Source organism: Neurospora hispaniola (genome assembly GCF_033458365.1).
Source record: "Neurospora hispaniola strain FGSC 10403 chromosome Unknown B0T23scaffold_2, whole genome shotgun sequence".
NCBI lineage: Eukaryota > Fungi > Ascomycota > Sordariomycetes > Sordariales > Sordariaceae > Neurospora > Neurospora hispaniola.
The window spans coordinates 2,585,362-2,607,440 of record NW_026944407.1 but is presented as its reverse complement, the minus strand read 5'-3'; the positions used below and the strand labels follow the sequence as shown (position 1 = coordinate 2,607,440).

General features: G+C 52.4%; 9 protein-coding genes across 9 annotated transcripts; 5 read left to right on the top strand and 4 right to left on the bottom strand.

Moving 5' to 3' along the window:
• Positions 1-530: 530 nt before the first annotated feature.
• Positions 531-2,502, bottom strand: B0T23DRAFT_438089 (WD40-repeat-containing domain protein; the record flags this gene model as incomplete). The annotated part of the gene is made up of 3 exons (XM_062840647.1): positions 531-1,335; positions 1,402-2,301; positions 2,376-2,502. The coding sequence occupies 3 exons, from the start codon at positions 2,500-2,502 to the stop codon at positions 977-979; spliced, it is 1,386 nt and encodes a 461-aa protein (XP_062695587.1). The 3' UTR covers positions 531-976.
• A 1,536-nt stretch (positions 2,503-4,038) lies between these two features.
• Positions 4,039-6,577, top strand: B0T23DRAFT_426450 (PUL domain-containing protein; the record flags this gene model as incomplete). Its single annotated transcript, XM_062839986.1, has 3 exons — positions 4,039-4,089; positions 4,145-5,249; positions 5,304-6,577. 3 exons carry the CDS (start codon positions 4,039-4,041, stop codon positions 6,575-6,577), a joined length of 2,430 nt encoding a protein of 809 aa, XP_062695586.1.
• Positions 6,578-7,474: 897 nt separating this feature from the next.
• Positions 7,475-8,691, bottom strand: B0T23DRAFT_80890 (uncharacterized protein). The gene is made up of 3 exons (XM_062841824.1): positions 8,371-8,691; positions 7,921-8,249; positions 7,475-7,791 (listed from the first exon to the last, which is right to left on the bottom strand). The coding sequence occupies exons 1-3, from the start codon at positions 8,507-8,509 to the stop codon at positions 7,570-7,572; spliced, it is 690 nt and encodes a 229-aa protein (XP_062695585.1). The 5' UTR covers positions 8,510-8,691; the 3' UTR covers positions 7,475-7,569.
• Positions 8,692-9,489: 798 nt separating this feature from the next.
• B0T23DRAFT_374042 (uncharacterized protein) lies at positions 9,490-10,296 on the bottom strand. The gene is made up of 2 exons (XM_062836834.1): positions 9,930-10,296; positions 9,490-9,869 (listed from the first exon to the last, which is right to left on the bottom strand). Exons 1-2 carry the CDS (start codon positions 9,930-9,932, stop codon positions 9,516-9,518), a joined length of 357 nt encoding a protein of 118 aa, XP_062695584.1. The 5' UTR covers positions 9,933-10,296; the 3' UTR covers positions 9,490-9,515.
• A 149-nt stretch (positions 10,297-10,445) lies between these two features.
• B0T23DRAFT_312421 (uncharacterized protein) lies at positions 10,446-11,471 on the top strand (the record flags this gene model as incomplete). Its single annotated transcript, XM_062834686.1, has 2 exons — positions 10,446-10,821; positions 10,882-11,471. 2 exons carry the CDS (start codon positions 10,446-10,448, stop codon positions 11,469-11,471), a joined length of 966 nt encoding a protein of 321 aa, XP_062695583.1.
• A 1,042-nt stretch (positions 11,472-12,513) lies between these two features.
• B0T23DRAFT_402466 (uncharacterized protein) lies at positions 12,514-13,456 on the top strand (the record flags this gene model as incomplete). The annotated part of the gene is made up of 2 exons (XM_062838671.1): positions 12,514-12,959; positions 13,018-13,456. The coding sequence occupies 2 exons, from the start codon at positions 12,514-12,516 to the stop codon at positions 13,454-13,456; spliced, it is 885 nt and encodes a 294-aa protein (XP_062695582.1).
• Positions 13,457-13,485: 29 nt separating this feature from the next.
• On the bottom strand, positions 13,486-15,230 carry B0T23DRAFT_438083 (NAD(P)-binding protein; the record flags this gene model as incomplete). The annotated part of the gene is made up of 3 exons (XM_062840646.1): positions 13,486-13,913; positions 13,997-15,137; positions 15,200-15,230. The coding sequence occupies 3 exons, from the start codon at positions 15,228-15,230 to the stop codon at positions 13,835-13,837; spliced, it is 1,251 nt and encodes a 416-aa protein (XP_062695581.1). The 3' UTR covers positions 13,486-13,834.
• Positions 15,231-17,156: 1,926 nt separating this feature from the next.
• On the top strand, positions 17,157-19,262 carry B0T23DRAFT_80835 (uncharacterized protein). The gene is made up of 3 exons (XM_062841823.1): positions 17,157-17,477; positions 17,548-17,613; positions 17,679-19,262. The coding sequence occupies exons 1-3, from the start codon at positions 17,360-17,362 to the stop codon at positions 19,058-19,060; spliced, it is 1,566 nt and encodes a 521-aa protein (XP_062695580.1). The 5' UTR covers positions 17,157-17,359; the 3' UTR covers positions 19,061-19,262.
• A 672-nt stretch (positions 19,263-19,934) lies between these two features.
• On the top strand, positions 19,935-21,896 carry B0T23DRAFT_374036 (uncharacterized protein). Its single transcript, XM_062836833.1, has 3 exons — positions 19,935-20,345; positions 20,502-21,357; positions 21,446-21,896. The coding sequence occupies exons 1-3, from the start codon at positions 20,163-20,165 to the stop codon at positions 21,628-21,630; spliced, it is 1,224 nt and encodes a 407-aa protein (XP_062695579.1). The 5' UTR covers positions 19,935-20,162; the 3' UTR covers positions 21,631-21,896.
• The last annotated feature ends 183 nt before the right edge of the window (positions 21,897-22,079 follow it).

The following is a 22,079-nucleotide window of genomic DNA, read 5'->3' as shown; positions in this document are numbered from 1 at the left end:
TCCTTGGCCCTGTGCGCCTTAACGGCTTGACAGTCGTCGCACTTCTGGGCTTTGTTTGGCTTGCCGATGCGACCGCGGTCTGGCTTGCCGCAATACTTGTGCGTGGTCTGGTCGGTCCACTGCAAGGGAGGTTCAATATTGGTGGCCCTGGCCGCCTTGTCGTAGCTGCGACCCATGGTTGAAAAATGAAGGTTTGACAGTCTAAGAAAGTATTTGGGACAAAGGCTATGATAGCATTGGAGTGAGTTCAGGGTAGAAGAGAATGTCGTGGCGAGTGAATCGATTTGGCTCAAGATTGGAGATGGAAAGAGTTTGGGGGTCCCTTCAGCTTTTATATGATGCTCTCCCTTGAACTTGGGGAAGGAGTGTTGCACAAACCCGGCAAGTGAGTCAAAGCGGATGCAAGTTGGCGACTGAATGGTCGTGCAGTGGCATGACTACTTGTGTAGGGTAAAACCACAATGGGAAACAATTGATTGTGTGGCAGCTGGATGATGTAATGTGCCGTCTGGTCATTGCTCGATCAAGTGTGTGAATCTCGCCACTAAACGAATCAGATCACAACACTTTGGCTGGGAACACTATGCGGATTTCTAATTGTTTGGTATTTCCATGTCCTCGTCGAGTCTCGAGTGGGCAACACTAACGAATTATGACCCCTTTGACATCTTGACCTCCTGATTTGGTAAACACAAATGAGCAAAGCATAATAACCAGCATGATATAAGATAAGATGATCCCACGCCTACGAGCATATACGGGACGTCTATCTTCTGATACAAGTGTCTCTGCCATCCATAATCACGATTTCTTTCATCTGCCTTGCGCAACAGAGTATGTCTTGGCATAGCAGCAATACCCTTGGAAGACCTTGCCAGCCCAGATGCTGTCGAGAAGAATACTGCATAATCAGAGGTACCTAGCCACAGCCCAATATGTATGTGCTTTGTAGCTTCAAGCGGATCTCGAACATAGCTCAACGCAGGGTGGATGCCGGTCTGGTATTACGGGTCAAACGAACAGGCGACAAGGGCTTATCGTACTTATTCGGCGAAAAGCTGAGCAAAAGGTCGGAAGTGGTATTGGGGGGTGACTCGACATCAATCTCAAACCTGAGAGGAGATATCTTGTTGGCGTGACGCCTCAGACGGACGGGTGAAAGGGGCTTATCGTACTTGTTTGGCGAATAGCTGAGGAGTAGATCAGAGTGAGGATTCACGGCCGATGTGACCGGAACCTCGAAGCTGAGAAGATCAAGAACATCAGGCATAGCAACGCCTTGGTTGGTGATATCCTTGAATACACCCGTCGTCTGTTGGGAAGAGTACTCCTTCGCTGAGCCAAAATCGGGGCATTGATGCTTCTTCTCCTAGTCGGTGCCACTGCCGGATACACCCCCACGCCAGAGCCCGTAATAGCCGTCACAGTTCTTCCACATCTTGATTGTGCCATCCTCTGACCCAGTTGCATACAAATTGCCGTCGGGAGAGAACGCAATGGACCAGATAGGGCCGTGGTGGCCCTTGTGCACATCAATTTCCTGGCCCTCGTCCCAGGTGTAGACGCGAGCCCAAGTACCCGGTTCTTCGCCAACAACAAATTTTCTACCCTTTAGGTCCAGCCCAACACTAGCAATTCCATGGGGAAGCGTGATCCTCTTGAGCTCATCCTCAGCTCGGCTTCCACCCCAAAAATAGGCGGTTTTTCCCGCAGCCACCGCCAGAACAGGCAAACCGCCGCCGATGTCGGTGGGAGCGCTATGCGAAGGCGCAAGTGAAACCAGCTCGCATGACTTGATCTCGCCTTCCAGTTTCGCCTCACGCACACAACGACGAGAGGGAAGATCGAACCAGCGCAGCGTATCGCCAGACGCGGTGATGATTACGTTGGGGTCGCGAGCCCAGACGATGAACTTGATGATATCTTTGTGTACCCCTTCGCCAATCTCAAAGGCTTTGGATGCGTCAATTGTGACTGGTTCGGGGCTGGTGCCCGTTGGTGAAGTCGCCGGCCTCTGATCCGCCAGGTCAAAGATGCGAAGCTTCTTCTCGTATCCGCCAGTTGCCAGCAGCCCAGAGTTTTCGTACGGATAGGCAATGGCGCGGACAATATGGTCATGCTTGAGGACATAGAGCAGTTCGCCGGTGTGGGTGTCCCAGATCTTGGCACTGAAGTCCGCAGACGAGGTGGCAGCGGTCGATGCATCAGGGCTAAGCCTTGCTTGCCATGTAGCTCCCTTGTGCCCTAGAAAGGTGCCGATCCAATCACCAGTTTGGCCGTCGCGGAGCATGGGGTTGCCATCTGTAGTGAAGAGCCACGTCAGTAACCGTCTTCATGTATAGGTGTTGGCTAACCCGTAAAAGACCCGTGAGTACCTTTGCAAGAAGAGATCATGTAGTAGGAATCTTCCTTTTCAAGTGGGGAGAAGCTCAAGTGGGTGACAGGCCGCGAGTGGCCATGGCAGGTCAAAGGGACTGTCTGGCGGCGCGCGGGTTCGGTCATTGTGGATCGTGATGTAGTAATATGTAAGGACTGAAGCAGGATATAAGAAGCCTGAACGGCGGTCGTCCCTTGAAGAGAAATAGAGGCAGTGAGTCCCGTCGATTAGTGAGGAGTATGCGTGGAGGGGCGGCCTGGAGTATCGAAGAAAACGTTGGTGATGACGCCGTGTATGATGAGCAAAGCCAGGAGGGGCAAATCTATCGTCAGTTTCGCAACGAAGTCGAGTCGAAGAGTCGGACAAAGGAATGGAAAGCGTAACGGTCGTGAAGAGGGAGAGCCCAAAATCGTCGTATTTAACCGGAAAAGAAATGGAGAGATGATGCCAGAGAGGTGATCATATCTCTATGCTAGGTCGTGGCGCCGTCAAGAGTAGGTAATTAAGAGGAGAAAGAATGGGTTTGGCGTTTGCTCTGGCTGCAACGGGGCGATGCACTGGTGGCACCTGGTTGCCGTTTAGGGTGTCCCCTCCGTCACAGATGCCCCTTGCGGAGTCTGTAGGGACTACCCGCTGCAAGCGGGTGCCACCGGCAGGCAGGGGGCGGCCGCGAGCCTACCTCTATGCCTGCCTGCAGGCTTCAGCAGGGGCAACGCGGAAGCTATCAGATCGATGACAGCCCCAGGTTCTATCGCCATTTGAGATTGAAGGAACCAACAAGACCAGGGAGGTGTTTACCGAATAAGTATAGAATATCAAGGCAACTATCTGCACTGTAAATGTACTATGTTGTTGTTTCTAAGTACTCGTAACTTGCAGGGTTCTAGTGATATGTGAATCGCTGTGATGATATGTCAACGTCTGGAACCTGAGCTTGTAAGTTGAGGCGTACACAATCGTCAACCTTTACAATACCTGAAGACGGGATTTTTTTGACACCTCCAAACTACAATGATAGGGTAAATAGTCTAAATGAAAGTGACGTGATTGCAGCCCGGCGAGGCTCAGTCACCTGAACTAGTAATGTACATAGCAAAAGGGCAAGGGAAGGATTGACCAGACGAATCTCTCCTGTCCGTACTTACTAGTGTATCAACCTAACCCCCTGGGCCCCAGTGGCTCAATCTCCCCCGCCTCGTCCTGCCAGGTGCGTCAACAGGACGGGAACCTTAACACAGGCAACGTTCAACGACCCGAGCGACAGTGATGCCCCGCCAACCGCCCCTGCCGATATCGATACGAGTGGTATCCGCAACTCCAGTTCGTCATCTGTCAGGTTCGCAGGGAGGAAGCTGAGGACCGCTCCTGCCATCGGAACTTCGACCCAATTCCCATTCCTTCTATTTTCCCAACATCAGTATACCCTCGGTTTTCTTACAAATCAAGCGCGTCCCTTTCTCTTCCATTTTACGTGCTATTCCACCCTCAACCTGCTCGAGCACCGAACCACGACTTATATTGCCCTTCTGAGACCCGTGTACGCCAGCGTTGTCCCATTGTCGACTCAAGGAGCACGCTCGCCGCCACGACTGAACCCCGCCCCCGTATCTGACCCGTCATTATCGGCCGAGGTCCCAACAACAACAACAACAACAATAAAGATGGTGCAGGAGTTCAAGCTCTCAGCCCAACTAAAGGGCCACGAATCTGATGTCAGTACGGCGATCAAGAGGCCCGTCATTCAAAGCTAACACGTGCGTCACCCAGGTTCGGGCAGTTAGCTTTCCAGCAGCTAACGTCGTCCTCTCTGCCTCCCGAGATCACACTGTTCGACTTTGGCGCAAGGCGACAAGCCAGTCACCCTTCGACGACACTATCATTAGTCAAGGTCACGGCTACATCAACTCTCTCACCTTCATCCCACCTACTGGCGAATACCCCGACGGCCTGGTTGTTTCAGGCGGCGCCGAGCCCATCATCGAGGTCAAGAAGCCGAATGCGACACCTGATATTAATGCCGAGCGACTCCTAGTTGGACATGGCCACAACGTGTGCACACTCGACGTCTCGCCCGACGGAAAATGGCTTGTTTCTGGCAGCTGGGATGGCAAAGCGATCGTTTGGAATACTGCTACTTGGGAGATGGCCCATGTGCTCGTCCATAACATGGACAACAGAGGTGTCTGGACAGTCCTCGCATACGACGCGGATACCATTATTACCGGCAGCGCCGATAACAACGTACGGATATTCCGACTAAAAGGCGCCACGGGCCTCGAAATCGAAGCTTCACGCACCCTCAGTACCGGTGATGTCGTGCGCGCATTATGCAAGCTTCCCTCAGGCCTGAAGGGGCACCCCAGCGGTGCTGATTTCGCCAGTGCCGGTAATGATAGCGTCATTCGGCTATGGAAGTTGTCAGGAAAAGAGGTGGGCAATCTTCAGGGCCACGACAGCTTCATCTACTCACTTGCCGCCCTACCTACCGGCGAAATTGTCAGTTCTGGAGAAGACCGCACTTTGAGGATCTGGAGGGGTTCCGAGTGCATCCAGACTATTACACACCCTGCCATCTCGGTGTGGACTGTGGCCGTCTGTTCCGAAAATGGCGACATTGTGTCCGGTGCTAGCGACAACATGGTTCGTGTCTTTACCCGGAGCGCTGATCGGACAGCGGACACCGAAACCATCGCCCAGTTTGAAGAGTCTGTCCGAAGCTCTGCAATCCCACAGCAGCAGGTCGGCTCTAATATCAACAAGGAGAAGCTTGATACCAAGGACTGGATGCAAACCAATTCCGGGACCAAGGATGGCCAGATCAAGATGATTAGGGAGGAGGATGGCACCATTGGCGCCTACCAATGGTCCATGGGTGAGTGCAACTAGCCTGCCCTTAGTCTGTGAACCAAGCTAACATGTCACTCAGGTCAACAACAGTGGATCCACGTCGGAACAGTCGTTGATTCTGCTGGTAGCAGTGGCAAAAAGGTGTCGTACAATGGCGCCGAGTACGATTACGTCTTCGACGTGGATATTGAGGATGGCAAGCCACCACTGAAGCTTCCTTACAACCTGTCGCAGAATCCGTACGACGCGGCCACCAAGTTCCTTGGTGATAATGAACTCCCGATCTCGTATCTCGACAACGTCGCCAACTTCATCACACAAAATACTCAGGGTGCCACCCTAGGACAAGCTCAGGAGGCCCCCTCGAGCGACCCTTACGGTACCGACTCTAGGTACATACCTGGCCAGGACAGTCAACCTGCAAAGCCTAAATACTTGCCGCATACCGAGTTCCTCAGTTTGACCAACGGCAAACTTGAGCCGGCCCTTGCTAGACTCAAGACGCTCAACACCAAGCACATTCAGGCCGGGAACAAGCATATCGCGATGAACCCCGATAACGTTGAGATTCTTTCGGAGCTTGTCAAGCAGCTGCTTCAGCCAGCTTCTGCTGCCGGAAAGTTGGCCAACTTGGACGCATCAAAACCCATTCTCCTCACACTCGTCACTCAGTGGCCGTACGCGGACAGGTTGCCAGCGCTAGATATTCTCCGTTGCCTCGCTGCCTGGCCTGCCGCGGCTTCCATCACAGACGACCGCTATGGCGACATCATCGACATTGCGGTCAGGGGAGCACTTGACGTGGAGGACACTGTAACTGCAGACGGCTCACTGAGCGACTTTATCGCCAACAAGCTTGACGCAACAAAAGCAAATGCTAATAGCGTCATGATGGCTCTTCGTACCATTGTCAACCTCTTCAAGCTTGACGACGGCCGGAAGCTCGTAGCCAGCAAGGCCGGCATTATTCTTTCCTTTATGGGGCACATTGTTGGTCTCGACGGGGATAAGGGCGTGATTGGCGCCGAAAACAACAATTTCCAGATTGCCCTGACTTCAGCGGCCTTCAACTTTGCTTGCCTATTTTACAGAGAGAGGAAGTTGGATGCGAACTTGGACGAAATTGCGCTTCTTATCATGATTGTCGAGGCAACCGTGCGTAAGCAGAAGGATCCTGAAGTCCTGTTCCGCGCTCTAATGGCGCTCGGCATGGTTCTTTCTATTGGCCCACAGCCGGTAGCGGAGGCGAAGAAGCAGGGAGTTGATGCTTGGTTGACTCCGGTGATCGGGCAGACTCGGGAGCAGCGCCTCAAGGACGTTGTTCAGGAGTGTCTCTCGTATATTCGGGCGTGAGGATGTCGAAAAGGAGTGAATGCCTGGGTCTGATATCACTATAGCAAGGGATGTTGAGATGGAGGGGTTATTTGACGGCGGTCAATGCAGTTACCATATAGCACCAGTGAGCCTAGCCGGCGTAGAGCTGAGCACGTTCAGTAGATACAGATGATCTTGAACTCTGACCACTTGGTCATGGGTTGTGCGCTAATACGTTCTCATCGTCTCGCCACGTATTTGGCGGTTGCAGTAGGTATCTTTCGATGACATGTTCGAGTAGGCGCCCGGCTGTTCGCCGAACCGATCATCCGATGTGATCAAACGGTGCAGTGAGCGGATGAGACGAACAGTTGAGTGAAATCTGTGATAATGGTACCTTTTTGAGTTTTGTCAAAACCATGGTCAATGCATAAACCCAGAAAAATGTCATTGTCAAGTGATTGTGGTCAAGTGGAAGGCTTTTGCGTCAAGCAACAAACAGTACACTCGGGAAACATTCACTAAGAAACCAGTACTTCATACCGACCGGGTTCAGTATTTATTCATTTCATTGTCGCGAGAATAGCAGAGGATGAAAGAGGAAAGAGGTATATACAAATCGACAGAATAAAGAACTGAAAACGCGCGCCTGCCGTCGCCCGCGCCGGGGAATCTTGTAACAAAGAATTGGTTCCAATCCACCTTCCTTTCCTGTTGCCCAGATAAACGCCTAGTGGACAAATCGATCCGTCCTCCATATAATCGATACATTCCTGCTTCTCGTTGTTGTCGTTGGCGCCTAACAGCCACCCAGACAACCTAAGGTTGTTATCTCCTCGCATTATCTCATCTCAGCATATCTCAGTCACCCAACCACCCGACCTCTCTGAGTTGTTGTTAGTCGGTGTTTTTAGTAATCATCATCTCCTTTTCTTGAGTGTCATCGTATCATTTGATCCCGGACCCGCTTCTCATTTTGCCCCATATGAACATCCATCAAACCGATGTCTCTTTTCCCCAGGGGCCGCAGCTTATAGCATCATCCACAACCCACCAGCAACAAGAGGAATCCAGCCCGCCATCCGGGCGAGCGAGGCAGCGGCACTGGTGAGTGCCAGCTTGTCGCGGCCGGACTCGAGGATGTTGATGGTGTACAGGTCGGCGGCGCCAAGGTCGGTGCTGTTGAAGCAGTTGGACTCGTTGACTTGGGCGACGCGCGGGTCACCGGGGGGAACGAAGGTGATGTCGACGCACTGTTGTTATTGACATTTTTTTTCCAAGTCAGCACTGCACTTTTTTCCATTCAATCCAGTAGATCACCTCGACGCGATAGCCGGCAATGAGACCCAAGAGGAGAGAGAGAGAGGAGAACAAGAACATACCGAATACAAAGCAGCACCATGGATCGCCAACTCCACAAGCTGAATCGTCGCATTATCACCTTCCTTGAACTCAAACCCGGCGGGAGTCGACACCTGCGGCAGACAAAAGGTGCCCGGGTACGGGTTCTTTCCGGGACCGATGATCTGGAATGGGCTGACCATGGGGAAACTCATGTTCTTCGGCCCGCCGTCGGGACCGTCGTTGCCGATGCCGAGGTTAACGTAGATAAAGGCTGTCGCGTGGCCTTGAAACCAGCCTGGTTGGAAAGAGATGGCGCCGCCTGTTGTGGGCCAGTAGGTGCGGTTCTGGGTAAGGGTGAGACCGCCGCCTATGTATGAAAAGAGAGAGAGGATATGGTTAACCAGTGGGTTCGGTGAGCGACATGGGGATGGGCGTGGGGAGGGAGTGATATTCGAGATGATGGGCCGATGGATGGGATAAGTACTCACAAGGATATGTCCATTGCATGCCGTAGGGAAATTCTTCATTGTCTTTTAGGTTGTTGCCTCTCCACCCGGGGTATGTGATGACAGTGTGGGCGGAAGCCAGCGCCGCGCTGGCGAGGGCGAGGAGTGTTGATGTGAGCATGGTGTATAGTTATGTGTATGTTCGAGATCGAGTCGAGTGTCTGAGGAACCGGAGTCTTCACGTATTCCTCTTCCGAACCAAAGTCGGAGTCCTCCTCTTCTTTTCGAGTTTCCTGAACTAGCTTTTCGTGACCCTGTCGACTGAGTTTGTGCTGACCCAAGATGTGTGACCTGTTTGATGTACTTGGCGTATACTGATGAAGATACTCTCGATGTTCTGGATGGTGAGTTGATGGATGTCTCAGGTCAGATATTCGGACTTGATGTCGAAGGGGGGGCTTTTGGGCTGATGAGAAGAAAAGAATTTCGGAGAGAGACCGAAGGAATGACTAGTCGGGTCATGGCAGGTAGGTATATCTCACGACATGAACCAATGCGAACCATCCTGTGCTTCCTATCCCGCCAGGCCGCAGCCGCCCAGGCCTTGTCAACTCAGCAGAGACCCATCGGCACACAGGACTGGGGCCGTTGGTGACGGGAGCGACTTGGGTTCCGCCTTGCCTCCCCTGCCCAGTGGATGTGACCCCCAGTCCGGCACACGCTTCTCCTCACAAGGTTGAGAGAATCTCACAACGGCAAAAGAGAGAAAAGGGGAAGACGGCTGAAGAGAGGTCGAGGCCCCTGTTAGTGATCATGACTGTCCAGCCAATGGGATCACCGTTCCGCCTCGGTCCTGCAGGCGACTCGCTAGGACGGAGCAAACTCATGTCGAAGACCCGGCCAATGTGATTGAACCCCCGTCCTCCGGTGCTGCATGCTACATACTATCACCAACACTTGATCAGCGCCGCAGCCGCTACCACCTCGCTGGATGGATTTTGCCATGCTCCGTTTTGAATGGCATCGAACATCGTGGGACTTGCATCAAAGTCTCAAAAGAGTCAACGATGAAATCCAACTCGAGTTGTCTCTGTTAATGTTTCCTCGTGGAATAAAAAAGGTACATACAGCTGGCTTGACCCTGCGGTAGTGTACAGTAGTGTCGATCGCTGAATGTCCCTCTCCCGTTACAGTGTGATCCGTTGGCGTGTCCGTGGTCCGAGATCCAACCAATTCTTTTTCAGAGCTAAGCGCCAAAGTCGGGGGGACCGTCCAATCACAGGCAAGAAGAGGTACTTGGTGGTTGCTCGAAGTGTGAAGGTCAACAATGTTAAGTTCTTGGGTGTTTGAATGTCGCATGCGCAGGCAAATGACCCATGTGCCACAGGTTTTGAAAATGGTTGAAGCCATCGCGGGGCGCTATGGAGTGTATGATACAGGTACATACGCAACACCTTCTGGAAGAAGTCGGAGGGTGGTACCTCTAGTTCATGATGACTTGCAGCGGAGATGATATCTTGAGGTGTTTTTGATAGGTAGTTCTGGTGCAACCGTAAGCGTCAAGCTTACCTACCTAGGGGTAGGTTCCCGGCCATGCTCACCATGGTATCCCCAAAAGCCAGTTGTAGCGGGAGAGCAAGCCACCCATCGCCGCCGGCGAAGATAATATTCTTTTTTTAGTGATAGGCAGAGAAGAAAAGAAAAGACACACTAGTAGTGTTGATCTGGGACAGTCATTTTGGAATGATCGTCGTCGAGTTCGGCAGGTTGATCAGACCCGACTGGAGTCATAGTAGCGTAGGTACTATTACACCACATGGACCTCCGAGCAGAAACAAAAACCAGATCACCGAGATGACAACGGGAAAGGCACGGTAGCGGGCGGCAAGGGCCCCCGAACGACAGGAGCTTTCCCGCTGTGGACTGCTCCGTCTTCTAGGAATGGAGCTTGGGCCATCCAAGGGAAGAGCTCTCGGCTGTCGGCAGCTCTCCAAGCTGGCAGGCGGTGAGTCGATAAGGCAGAATCCATTTCTTATCGCATGTCCCTCGCCCAAAGTTCCGCTGACAACAATGGACAGCTGTCAATGTTTGCAACACATCATATTTGAACTCAAAAAATGCCACAACAAGACGGAGAATGGAGTCAAGTAAGCCGGAAGCGCGGGCGCATCCGGAATGTGCCAAAGCCCAAGACGGATGCGGATGAGAGCAAGGAGAATGGGCTGGGAATCCGACCAAATCCAAACCCCGAATTCACAGTCAGCGACATCCACAAGCATCACAATACGGCCAGACAAGAGTGGCAGATATCGGATTGCTGGGAGACCCTGAAGGACCTGCTTGCCACTGCTCGATCCGAGTCCAACCATCCACTCATTACCAAAGCCATCTGTTTTGGGCCTGGTCCCTATGATCCTAGCAATGGCAGCTTTGCGGCCAGGCGAACCGCCCATATGCAGACCGCAGCCTTTTGCGCCATTGTAGACTTCCTAGGTCGGTATCTCAGTGGGCCATGGCCTTGGGGAGGTTTCAATCACTGATGCTGTATGACAGAATCTCAATGTGATCACAAAATCAAACGTGTCATTCAGGAGCCCATGTTCACCCAGATCGACAAGGACTTCTGTGTCGAACTTGGGTTTGAAGTTGCCGATACCCCAGATGCATTTCCCATGGTCGATGAACATACTTTGGTCTATGGCATTCATATGGAGCTTCGCACGTATTACCTTGCTCTGGCTACACTTCCAGCTGCATTTATCGGCGGAGGTTTGGAAGAATGGGAAAAGGTTGTCGACTTTGACCCCAGCCTCAACGAGTTCATTGGTCCCATCTCCAAGATGGATGCCACTTACACCAAGTACCCTTTTCCCGACATGAACTACATATTCTCCAGCACGACCATGTACTGGCGGAAGGGCGACGACGCCCCTAACATCCCAGGTAGTCCGAAAACGTCACTACAAGAACCCCCCCAGGCATCGAAGCAGGCATCGGACGTTACTGAAGCATTGGAAGGCTTGAAGTTGTCGGGGCAAGCATCAGAAGAGAAGGAACCTGATACGGAGTCCTCCAATCATCCAGAGAAACTTGTGGAACCGAACAGTTGCAGAGAATCGAAGCCACCGACCACTGAGGACTGATGGTCATTCCAGGCCCCAGAGCGCTTGGTAATCCATCATCTTTCTCCTAGACTCATCTTTCATGGTTGGCTTTGTTATACGCTCCCATTCATGATACCGAATTTGTTATCATCGGCCGAATCTGAAAATCACTTTGCCCTCAGCCGCCTAGTCCTCTTGACTTCGTGAGCAGTTCAGACAACCGGGATTTCAGGTATCAAGATGCCTCATCTTATGCCTGGCTTCGCTGCGCTCATTTCCCTCTCGCAGATCCGGAAAACCTACATATCACATCCACATCGCCATAGCCTGTTGCATTGTTGGTCTAGGACCACAAATGTCGACGTTAGGTTCCCCTGGGCAGACAGCCTCAGCACCATCGGACCACACAATAACATGTGTTATAGCACAGGGGCATCTGCTATACTTACATGTCCCGTGTATCCTTCTTATCATTGAGATTTGAGGAGGTTCAACGGTCAAATGCACAGCAAAGGAGTCTAGCGGCGCCGGAGACGGGCGAGAAGAGAAAAGGAGCCCACATGTGATGTCACCTTAGCAATAAAACACTCCCGATCGGGCAAAGGGTCAAAGCGTAAAAGTCGCGATGCAATTTCGCAAGATTGCGGTGGACAGGGAATGGAACTTCGGGAGAGGCCTTGGCGAACACCTGTTCCAGAAGACCATGGTGCCGGAGTCGTGCTCATCAAGTGATGTTCTGTCTGTCGCTCCGGATGGCCTCTGTGCTTTCTCCTTCTTTTCTTTCTTCTTCAGCTTATGTACTACGGCGCAATCGAAAACCACCGGCGCCGTATTCCGACAGCACCATCTTTTGAGTTTACTACAACGCCGATCCCCTACGGCAACAGACGAGACACCTTCAAAGACGGCAACAAGCGAGCGAGATGGCCTCAGGGCTCTCATAGCCCCTACACCACAACCCTACCATAGAGCTCCAGAGCGATTCCCAATAGATCTGTCGCATCTTCAGGGATCGTATCCGTCCCAACAAGTCAGAGACCAAGACCGCGTCCGCTTTACACAAGAACAACCAAAACACCACATGGACCGATCTCAACCAAAACCGTCACCAAGAAACTCACCCACGCAGGGGAAGGTGCCCGAGGTATACTGGGCAGATGATGACCAGGAGGATGAGCGAGGGAACGCAGAAGACTCGCAGTATACTTTCTTTCGTGAAGGATCACCAACACCGCCAGAGTACGAAAAGGGCCTTGCGGCTGAGCGAGCTGCTGCAGGCGGATCGGTAACTGGAAGTTATGCGGCCTCTCGTTCGACAGTTGGCGGCAGTCTACCGCCGGCTGAAGAATACCGAGGCTGTCTCGGCAAGTATCAACAAAGATGGGGTATAAGGAGAGGTGTCCTCTGGGCGATTGTTATAGCGGCCATATTGCTTGTTATTGTGCTTCCCCTGAGTGTGGGCCTTGGTGTTGGCTTATCGAGGTCGTCAAAGTCGTCGTCCAGTTCAACAGCACCCGGACCATCAAGGTACGGTATAGCTTTTTCGAGTTTCCGCACTTACATTTTATGCTGACACTTGCAATAGCTCACAAACTGCCCTTCCTACATCGACCATCCAAGACGCTATCACTATACCCTCACCCATGCCCAGTCATTCTCAAACGGCAGTCTCAACCGCAACAATCATTCCAAGTAGCACCACCTCGTCATCAATCAACAAACCAAGACCAACAGCCTACTCCGACTGTCCCGCCGCCAACAACACGATGCACAGGATTCCCGGGCTGGCAAAAAGCTTTCTGCGCCTTTGCGGAGTCGACTACACCGCAGACGACCTCGGCAACTTCCTCGCCGGCGATATGGCCGAGTGTATCGATGCCTGTGCGGCCATGGAGAGGTGTAGCGGCTGCTCTTGGGGCTATCTGGATGGTGACAAGGGCAACAAGCACCGGTGCTGGTTGAAGAGCAATTTGCAGACTGCCAAGGAGCAACCGAGTGATTGGTGTTTTGCGATGATTCATTGATGCAGTGACGGCTGAAGGCGTGGGGCGTTTAGTGTGATCGGAAGTTGAAGACGAAAGATGGAAGATGATGGAAGATACCCAACCCTAACCAATTCTTGGGTGTACCTACGACTTCAGTCGAATGCATTTCCAAACGTCTACCGGTGCTCTTGTCATTCACGCGCCGGCACGCAACTTCCGTTGGTACATGCAGCTGACTGGCGGTATCCAACCGAGTGTTTACGGTGTCTCGCTATACCTAAAATCTCCTACCGCTCACTCTATCTTAATACTGTGGACAACAAATCCCCTCATGGTTTCACTGTCTTATTCTTTGGACAAGCGGCATTCTAGAGCTTCTATCTAATCACTTCACCTACGGCATCACGTAGTGCTGATTCAGTGGGTCTTGGGGATGACACGCGCCGCCTCAAGTTCGCCGAAAGTGTCCGACAGCGACTTCCACGTGTCCATGTATCTGATATGAGGAAGATCTAACGTTAGCGGATGTCCATCATCGTAGAAGAAAGAGAGAAAAAAGGAGTGTTGATAAATACGTACCCAGTCCACCCAGCCTCCCTAGCCTTACTCATGCTACCCACCACATCATAGTTTCTCCCCAAAATAAAGTCAGTAAACGCCCAAGTCGCCTTCTCCAAAGCATCCTTCTGCAACCCCTCTCTCTCGGCAAGCCTGTTCCAGGCCTGCTTCACCTCCTCGGTCTTGGACCACTTCACCAAACTGATCCTCTGCTCCAGCTGACTAGGCGGGATCGACTTCGCTCCCTCCAGTCCGAGCTCCTTCGCCAGCATTGTCACCGGCTGCGGCGCTTTCTCGGTGAGCTGGACCAGATTCGCCAGATCTTTGGGAGCAGGAGAAGCGAATTGGTCCGCCTTAACCTTCATCCCGAACCACTGTGCCACTCTAGGCCACAGATCCTGCCAGCTCTGCACGTCGCCGTTGAACACGTTGAAGCCTTCATTCGCCGTCTTGGGCTCCTGCACCGCCCACACGCAGAACTGCGCGTGCAGCTTGCTGCTGGTGAAGACGTCGAACTTGGTATAGAAAGTCTCGTTGCCTGGGAATTCCAGATCCCGACCAAGCTCCTTGTTCACAGCCGCGTAGATGGCGATATCCGTAGCCAGGTTCATAAAGTTACCGCTGGCATACCCGATGACGTCGTTGGGGTAGGTCACAGTCCAGCTGATCTCCGGGTGCTTGCTTCCCTCGCCGCAGAAGGCCCTGAGGATATCCTGCTGGCGATAGTAGAAGTTGGGCGGCCACTTGCTTTCGTCGCGCAACCAAGGGTCGGACTCGAGCATCGGGTTCTTGGCCTGGCCCAGGTGCACGCCGTACTGCTTGCAACCGGTGACCAAAACAATACGCTTGAGCTTGGAGACGGCGCCGGTGATTTCAAGGGCGTCCAGGAAGTTCTGGAGCATGGCACCGTTGACGTCCGCGTTTTCTTTCTCCGTGGCCTTTTGCAGCCAGGCGCAGAAGAAGACGTGCTCGACGGCATCTAGGTCGCGGATGGCTGAAAGGTCCTTGGCCATGTCCTGGGCGGAGTTGAGCAGGTCGATGTGGTGCTGCTGGACGCTAGGGCTGCCGAAGTCTTCCTTCTTGGAGCGAGAGAGAGCATGGATGGACTTCCATTGGGAAGGGTGGGCGGATAGCTCTTTGATTAACTCGCGGCCGATAATTCCTGAGGGAGAAACGTGGTGAGTTCATGAGTTATGGCGGGTGATGAACGCAGGAGTGTCTTACCGGTCGCGCCGAGGACGATTGCTGAAGCCATGATGGTTTAATCGATAGTGTGAACTTTGAGCCAAAGAATTGATGCTATCACAGTGGTATGAAGGAGAAGGAGAGCTTGATATCAAGTTTCGCTTCTCTTGTCTGTTGTCTTGAGCACTGCGGGAATAATGGCGGGGTGTTGATGCTGACAAATGATAGCTTCAGGTCAATTACGTCACACCGACGACTCGCTGATGAATCGCCAACTCATCGTCCATAGACAACAACTCTATTACCCTTATACACTAATGCATATCCAACCTATTTCGTCAAAATAGTACCCTTTGACCTGTGGTCCTATGCCCAAGTGTACCATATGGTATAGGGAGAGAGGGTGAAGAGGAGTCTTGGCGCCAAGAGCTAGAAGGCAACCCCGCCATAACTGAAACGATGAGTGAGTGAGCTACCTACCGTCTCCCTGATCCTCAACAACAGTGCTTGATATCTGAATGTATCGCTGGTCCCTCAGTCACACACTCTCGCAACCAAATCTGTCCTCGTCGATACATTCGTAGTTGCCAATGTGAAGCCTATGATTCCCGGAAGAGGAAGTTCAGCAACTAAAGCACCGCAGGCGAGAGAACGTGTGACCGCCGTCGGTGATGATGGGGCCAGTTGGGTAATGATAGGCAATGCCTTTTCGGATGGCGAAAGGGAAAGGTATCAGTTTCATGGGGTCTCAATGATTCAGGTTATCTTTGAAGCCTCTTTTCCAGTCACATCCTACGGTACTTTCCACGTTTATATCCCCTCACCATTTGAAACAGCAAATCAGAGCAATGGACTTGACCATCGCCGACAGCCTCAGCCCCACTATGGGACAAAGTCTAACCAATCGGTACAGGAACCGACGGTCGACATGGAATGCATGAGCATCTTTGTCGACTTCGCCAAGACATCTTAACTTGACGACAACATCCTTCACGTTGGACACTTCGATGACATTGCACCCCACAACAACGCGCGCAGATTTTGGCACCTTTTCCATTCATAATCCTTATTCTTGGGCACTCTTGACTGGATAACACTATGTCATGTTCACATCTGGCAGCGATGGCTCCAGACGCAAGTCCGAGGACTCTGGTTCTCGAACAACCAGTCTTCTTGCCTCAACAGAACAGCTCCGGAAAGCCTCCTCGACCTTCAAAGTACTATCCTGGCCATGAACAATTCATGCTTCATTGGTTAGCATCTCACTGAGCTATTTGATGGAACACTCGCTGCCTCAGGGCCTGGCCATCAGCGAGTGTCATACGCATACCCTCTGGCATCAAGGGCGTTCCCAACGTGGAGTGCGCTCTTGGTACATAGTTTATATGGTAATTACCCGTCTATTTAGACTACCGAGACAGTAGACTCTCTATGGCGCATACTGCGCAGCTTTCCACATGTCTTTGTGCTCAGGTCGATTTCCCCTATTTTGATTTCGAGCATGGGGATACTGCCATTTGTCAAGCTTGTGTGTCAATCAGATGGAAGTTGCGAGCTACTTCTGTTGAATTTGAGGATGCCAAACTCACACATACCGTCTCCTGCCCGCGAAACAACTTCATGGGTTGCTTGGAAATGGGAAGTAATTGGCGACGAACGCAGAAAAATGCACAGGTCTCTTTGGGATAAGGGCATAACGGCACAGCCGGAGAATGATGATATTGCTGGATATTCCACCTGGTATTTCCGCGTTCATACTGAACATGCTCCTCATATTTCATCCTGGGTCCCATGGGCTTGGCTGGCGTCTGTTTGTCTTCTGCAATGTTACTTAGGATAAGTAGGATGGGGTACTGAGGCAGAGGTCACGGTACAGTCATTACCGAGTTCGCCGTGCTGATTTCAGATCCGGGTGGCCCGCTCTCCTGCCTGGCCTCCGTCCGATTTTTCGTCGTCGGGTCACTCTTCGTACCTTCCTTACCTGTTGTTCCAAAGGGCAGCGAAGTCAGGACGGCAGCGCCTTCGCAATCTCCACCGAACCTTCGCCTCTTTCTTTTTCCCCCACCTTGTTCAAGAATCTGAGCCGGTTTCCTCTCGGCACATCGGCTTCCATCACATTTCTTCGTCTTCGCCTTAGCAATCAGGACTCTATTCCCGACGCGACACGACAGAAGCGTGACAAACAACATCATCAGAAAGATGCCAGACGACGATCTGATTGACAAGCTGCTAGCCCAGCTGCCCGCGCCATACCCACTTTCAACTGGGCGTAGCAGCAATGAGACGTCGCTCCCGTCGGTCAGGAGGGAGAGAACCGGTATGGGATATTCCTCTGCTCCCTTTGTCACCCTCATTCCCTCTAGTTCTTTGATTAACCACCGCCGAAGTTGCTCCCACGTTCCAAAATATTCCTCCCCTGCGCGTCTCGGACCGTGGTTCAAGCAGCGAGCTCGGTTTGTTACCTCTTTCCGCTCATACCTTGCTTTCTATTTGTGCTCGCAGTACTAAAAGGTCTCAGAGCCAGGTGAAATTGCCTCCACCCACACCGCCGGCAGTTCGCCGTTGGATGGCGTTCAAAAAGGGCCAATGGTCATTCGCCCTGCGCCCGGAAAGGTTGACGTCGTTAAAGAGCTACCTGGCATCAAAAATCCATTGTCTTCTCTCCTCCATTCACAGGTGCCGGCCGGCCCAAAGCCCGTGCCGGGAACACCTCAGGATCGGTTCAAGAACTCTGTTCTGGCCAATCCTTTGATGGGTACAAAGTCTCCACGTGCCCCGGGCAGCTGGGGCGGCCCTCAGCCGGTGTTCCGATCCCATGCTGGCCATACCTTCTTCTCACAGAGTCAGGAGCGTGTGAAGGGCGATGTGCCCGGGGGCTTCGGGGGATTGCAAGCCCCCGGCAAGGCAAAGGCAAAGGTAGCCACTGCAACCGTGGCTAAACCTTCTGTTGGATCCTCTGAGCACGCGAATGACCAGACGCTCCAAACCCGCAGCACCAGCGCGAGCCGCCCCTCTACCAACATACCATTTGGTAACGTTCCAAGGGGACCGAAGAAGGACCAGCCTCAGGCTTTGTTAGCGCCAGAGGCTTCAGTTTCCTATGATGTGAACGCTAAGAAGAAACTTTCATTGAGATGTCAGTCGCTTGGGTTTAACCCTGAATGGGTTTTGGGTGCAAATGTGGGCGGCAAGTGCAGTTTCAACGTCAAGCTCCGAGACGTCATGGTCGAATCTGACGGTTTGTATATTGGAGAGCAAATGGCAAAGGCGGTTGTTGCAGTTAAGGCGCTGAGGGATTCGGAGCTTTGGAGAAAACTGGAGCGCTGGTCCCGTCCACCAGCGTCTTCCAAGGCCTCCGCGACTAGCCATGCCAATGGGTTCTCGGCCACGTCAACAAGCAACTCTCGCCAGAACAAATCTCGTCAGCACAACTCTCGTCAAAACTTGCCCTTAGTCAAACGAGAGCCAGGCATCTTGAATGGTGCTGCGAGCCGCACTACCGAGGAGAGTGAGCGGCTTCAGCTTCTGATCATGCTTCAGAACTACATCGGGCCCTCGGTGCCCAACTATGCCGATCGTCCTGATGTTTGCAAAGCCTTTTTCGAGGGATTAGCCATGGGAGCTCGTCTCACAAGGCCTTCCCAAAGCCCGTCCGAGCACATTCAGAAAGACCGCGCCGGATCACGCTCCCCCCCAACCCGCCATTCTAACATTTCTGCTAGCTACCGGGCCCGTTCACCTCTTGGAGTACGTGGCAGGCTCACTCCGCCGCCGGTCTATTTTCAGTACCCGGGCCGACCTGATTCAAGTTACTACAGGCCGTGCAATACGCCCCGCCGCGAGCCCCCTCGCGGACCATCTGGTGATTCCAGGGGAAACACGGTTGTCAAGAAGGAGTAGGATGGACTTGATCGACAGCAACTCTGCTAGCAAGCAGAACGAATCGGTCGCGTACGACACAACGACCACATGAGAAGGGGGTATGATGGCTGCTCGGGTGCGAAGGCAAACGTCTCGAGACATATTTATCCCGACTTCTATCCGAGAAGACTTAGTAGGATAGTGAGAAGGAGCTATTATCCTGACTTTTATCCCCCAATTGGTTCACACCGGTGGATATTTAGGAAGAGGATTTTGGGACATCGGCTGCGGCGATTGCAAAAGGGGCGCATGGTGTTGTGAGCTTGGATGACTTTTTGTCTGAACGGATTTGCCTTATTGCGCGCTATCCAGGCACAATACACGGCATGGCGAGATACCAGGCGTTTGGCTGCTCATTATGATGCTCTGCTATGGTTATACAATTAGAGCGATTTGTATGTACGTACTGTTAGTAGTTGTTGCATTGGCTCGGGTCTGTTATATGGAAGAATGGCTACTTTCACCTCAATAGAAAAGAAAGTGTCCGCTTACAAGTTACTGTGATGACGAATATAGACGCTGTCGTTATCAATCTTGTCCGCCCGATGGGGATGAACTTAGTGATCTGCCTCTGCCATCCATCCCGCGGGTGTCTGCACATCATGCCCATGTCCGTGATCACATCCAGGACCAGGGGATGTCGCTCCTCTACGTACCTACACTAGACAAGCTCAATCAAGTTAGACTTTCGGATGGCCACGAGGGATCAATCCAAAACGAGGACAGACCCTGGTCGCTGTGGACCGAAGTAGACTAGGATCAGCCAACATTTAAAATTACATGGCTTGGTATTTGACCATCCCTGGCGCTGTTTGAACCCTCCCCCCTCTCCCCAAAGGCACCCTTTCAGTCCCTCCTGTTCTCTCACTGTCGCTCTGATGGCCGCGCAATTTCTCTTCAATCCTTCCTTCTCACAAAATTCCTTCGTTTTGAGCAGCACATCAGTGGATAGTTGGGTCGCCTTTGACATATCCTGCCCTGATTGATACCGGCATCCATGCCCCTCCTGTTCTGGCAGTGAGTCGTCGTCGTCGTCGTCCTTACGGTTCCTACTTACGGTCCCTACGGTCGTCAATCGTCAATGGGCTCTCACTTATCAACCTGCGCCCCAAAAGGGGACGAATATTACCACTGCGACTACTCCATTGCCGGCTTTCGTGACAATACGAGTACGGTAGCGGACGACATATTGGGCTTTACTAGTGTTGCGCTCCAGGAGGAGTTGCAGTCTCTACAACCTAACCCGGATGTAGCAGGTGTCGGTGTAAGTCGATATAACTTCTTTTCTTCTTCTTCTTTTACTCAATCATCCCCCTCTTTTTCTTTTTGGCGCTATTTTTTGTATGTTAAGTTGTTGTTCGTTGTTGTCATCCGACCCACCTTTGACCTACAATTACTGAATGTATACTACATGTAATAGACCTTGGTCGGCTTCGTCATATCCTTCGCCGCCTCGACATTACTGGCGTTATTCATCCACTCCGTCGAATGCCATGAGATCTTCGGCCAAAGTCATAAAGGCGACCACGAGAAGCACTCGACCAAACACTGGTGGAACATCGCCGATACCATCCTGATCTCATGGTCCGACCAGCAGCTCGTCTTGGGCATGGCCACCTCCATCGCGGCCCTCAAGACCTGGTGCTCCTTCTCGACCTACCACCTCAATCTCATCGGCCAGTGGCTCGTCCTCTGCTCCGTCACCCACGCCAACGCCCTGCTCGTACACTGCAAGTATTTTCATCGTCGGCGCCTGCTTGCCGATGGGTTGCGCGTTGTCACCATTTTGACCAACCTCATCCTGTCCGGCATGGTCTTTTTCGTTAGTCGATCCGTCGGAGGCAAAGGGATGCCCTCGGTCGCGGACCATACTCCCTTGCAGATCTTGCCGGCGCAGTGTTTCTTCAAGCACGCCATCCTGGCGCCCGGATTAAAGTTGGTGGATGGGTATGACCAGTATTCTCATCCAAACGGACAGGCGCTGTTCTTGATGAGTTTGCTGATCTTGATTGCGGCCGGGTTATCCATGGCGGCGCATCGATGGCGCGGGAAGGGAGCGAGGAAGAGTCGGTGGTCGTGGGGCATAAGGACTGTCATGCTGTTGGCGAATATCGGCGTTGGCTTTGCGTCGCTGGTGTCGTCAGTCGAGCTGAGGGATTGGATGCATGCGAACGGGTGGATGGAGGATGATTCGGAGTTGGAATGGTCGTATGGACAATTTATTCCTGCGCTGTTGGGTTTGCTTGTTTTTGTATCGGTGTTGGAGAATGTGTTTGGTAAGTTCTTTCCGTGGTTCATTTCCCGTCCGCCACTTCCTGTTGCCAGTCAGCTCACTAACGTGTTGTTTCGTTTTGCGGTTTCTAGATGAGCTTCCGGACAGGAAGAGCATGGACCAGCAGAGCTTGATACAGCTGGGTCGCGACGGGCAGTTCGAGATGGATATGCGACGAATATCGGCACAGTCAAAGATGGATTTCAAGGTCCCACAAACAACGGTCTCGCCGCTCGATCCAAGACCGTTTGACCCGGACGAAGGGCGAAAATGGTAAGGTGAAAATGACTAACGGCGAAATGCGAGGGGCAGACTGCCGGTAGCCGAAGGGCCCCACCTGCTCCAAATTCGCATTTCGGGGGACCAGTCAGACCGACGTCAGTAAAAGTTGGTTCATCGGCAGGGCCATGATAGCGAAGGAACATGTAATGTATGAAAGTATCGATACCCTCAAATTCTCTGAGACCCCATCAGACTTAGACTGCCCTGAGTCGTCGTGATTGCACTAGTAGTGCGTTTTTGAAAGTCGGACGGATTGTCTTCGTTCGCAGCGAGTTGTCGAAAGGAAGAGAAGGAAGGGACCCTTACCCAGGGGCAGGTGGATTCGTTATGCAAGGTACCAACCTGAACCAATCAACGCTGGTACAATCTACGCAAGTGGAACCCCGCTTTCGTCCTTTTTTTCGTCGGTCGCTCTTTGGAAGCGTTTGTCAACTTCAAATTCCG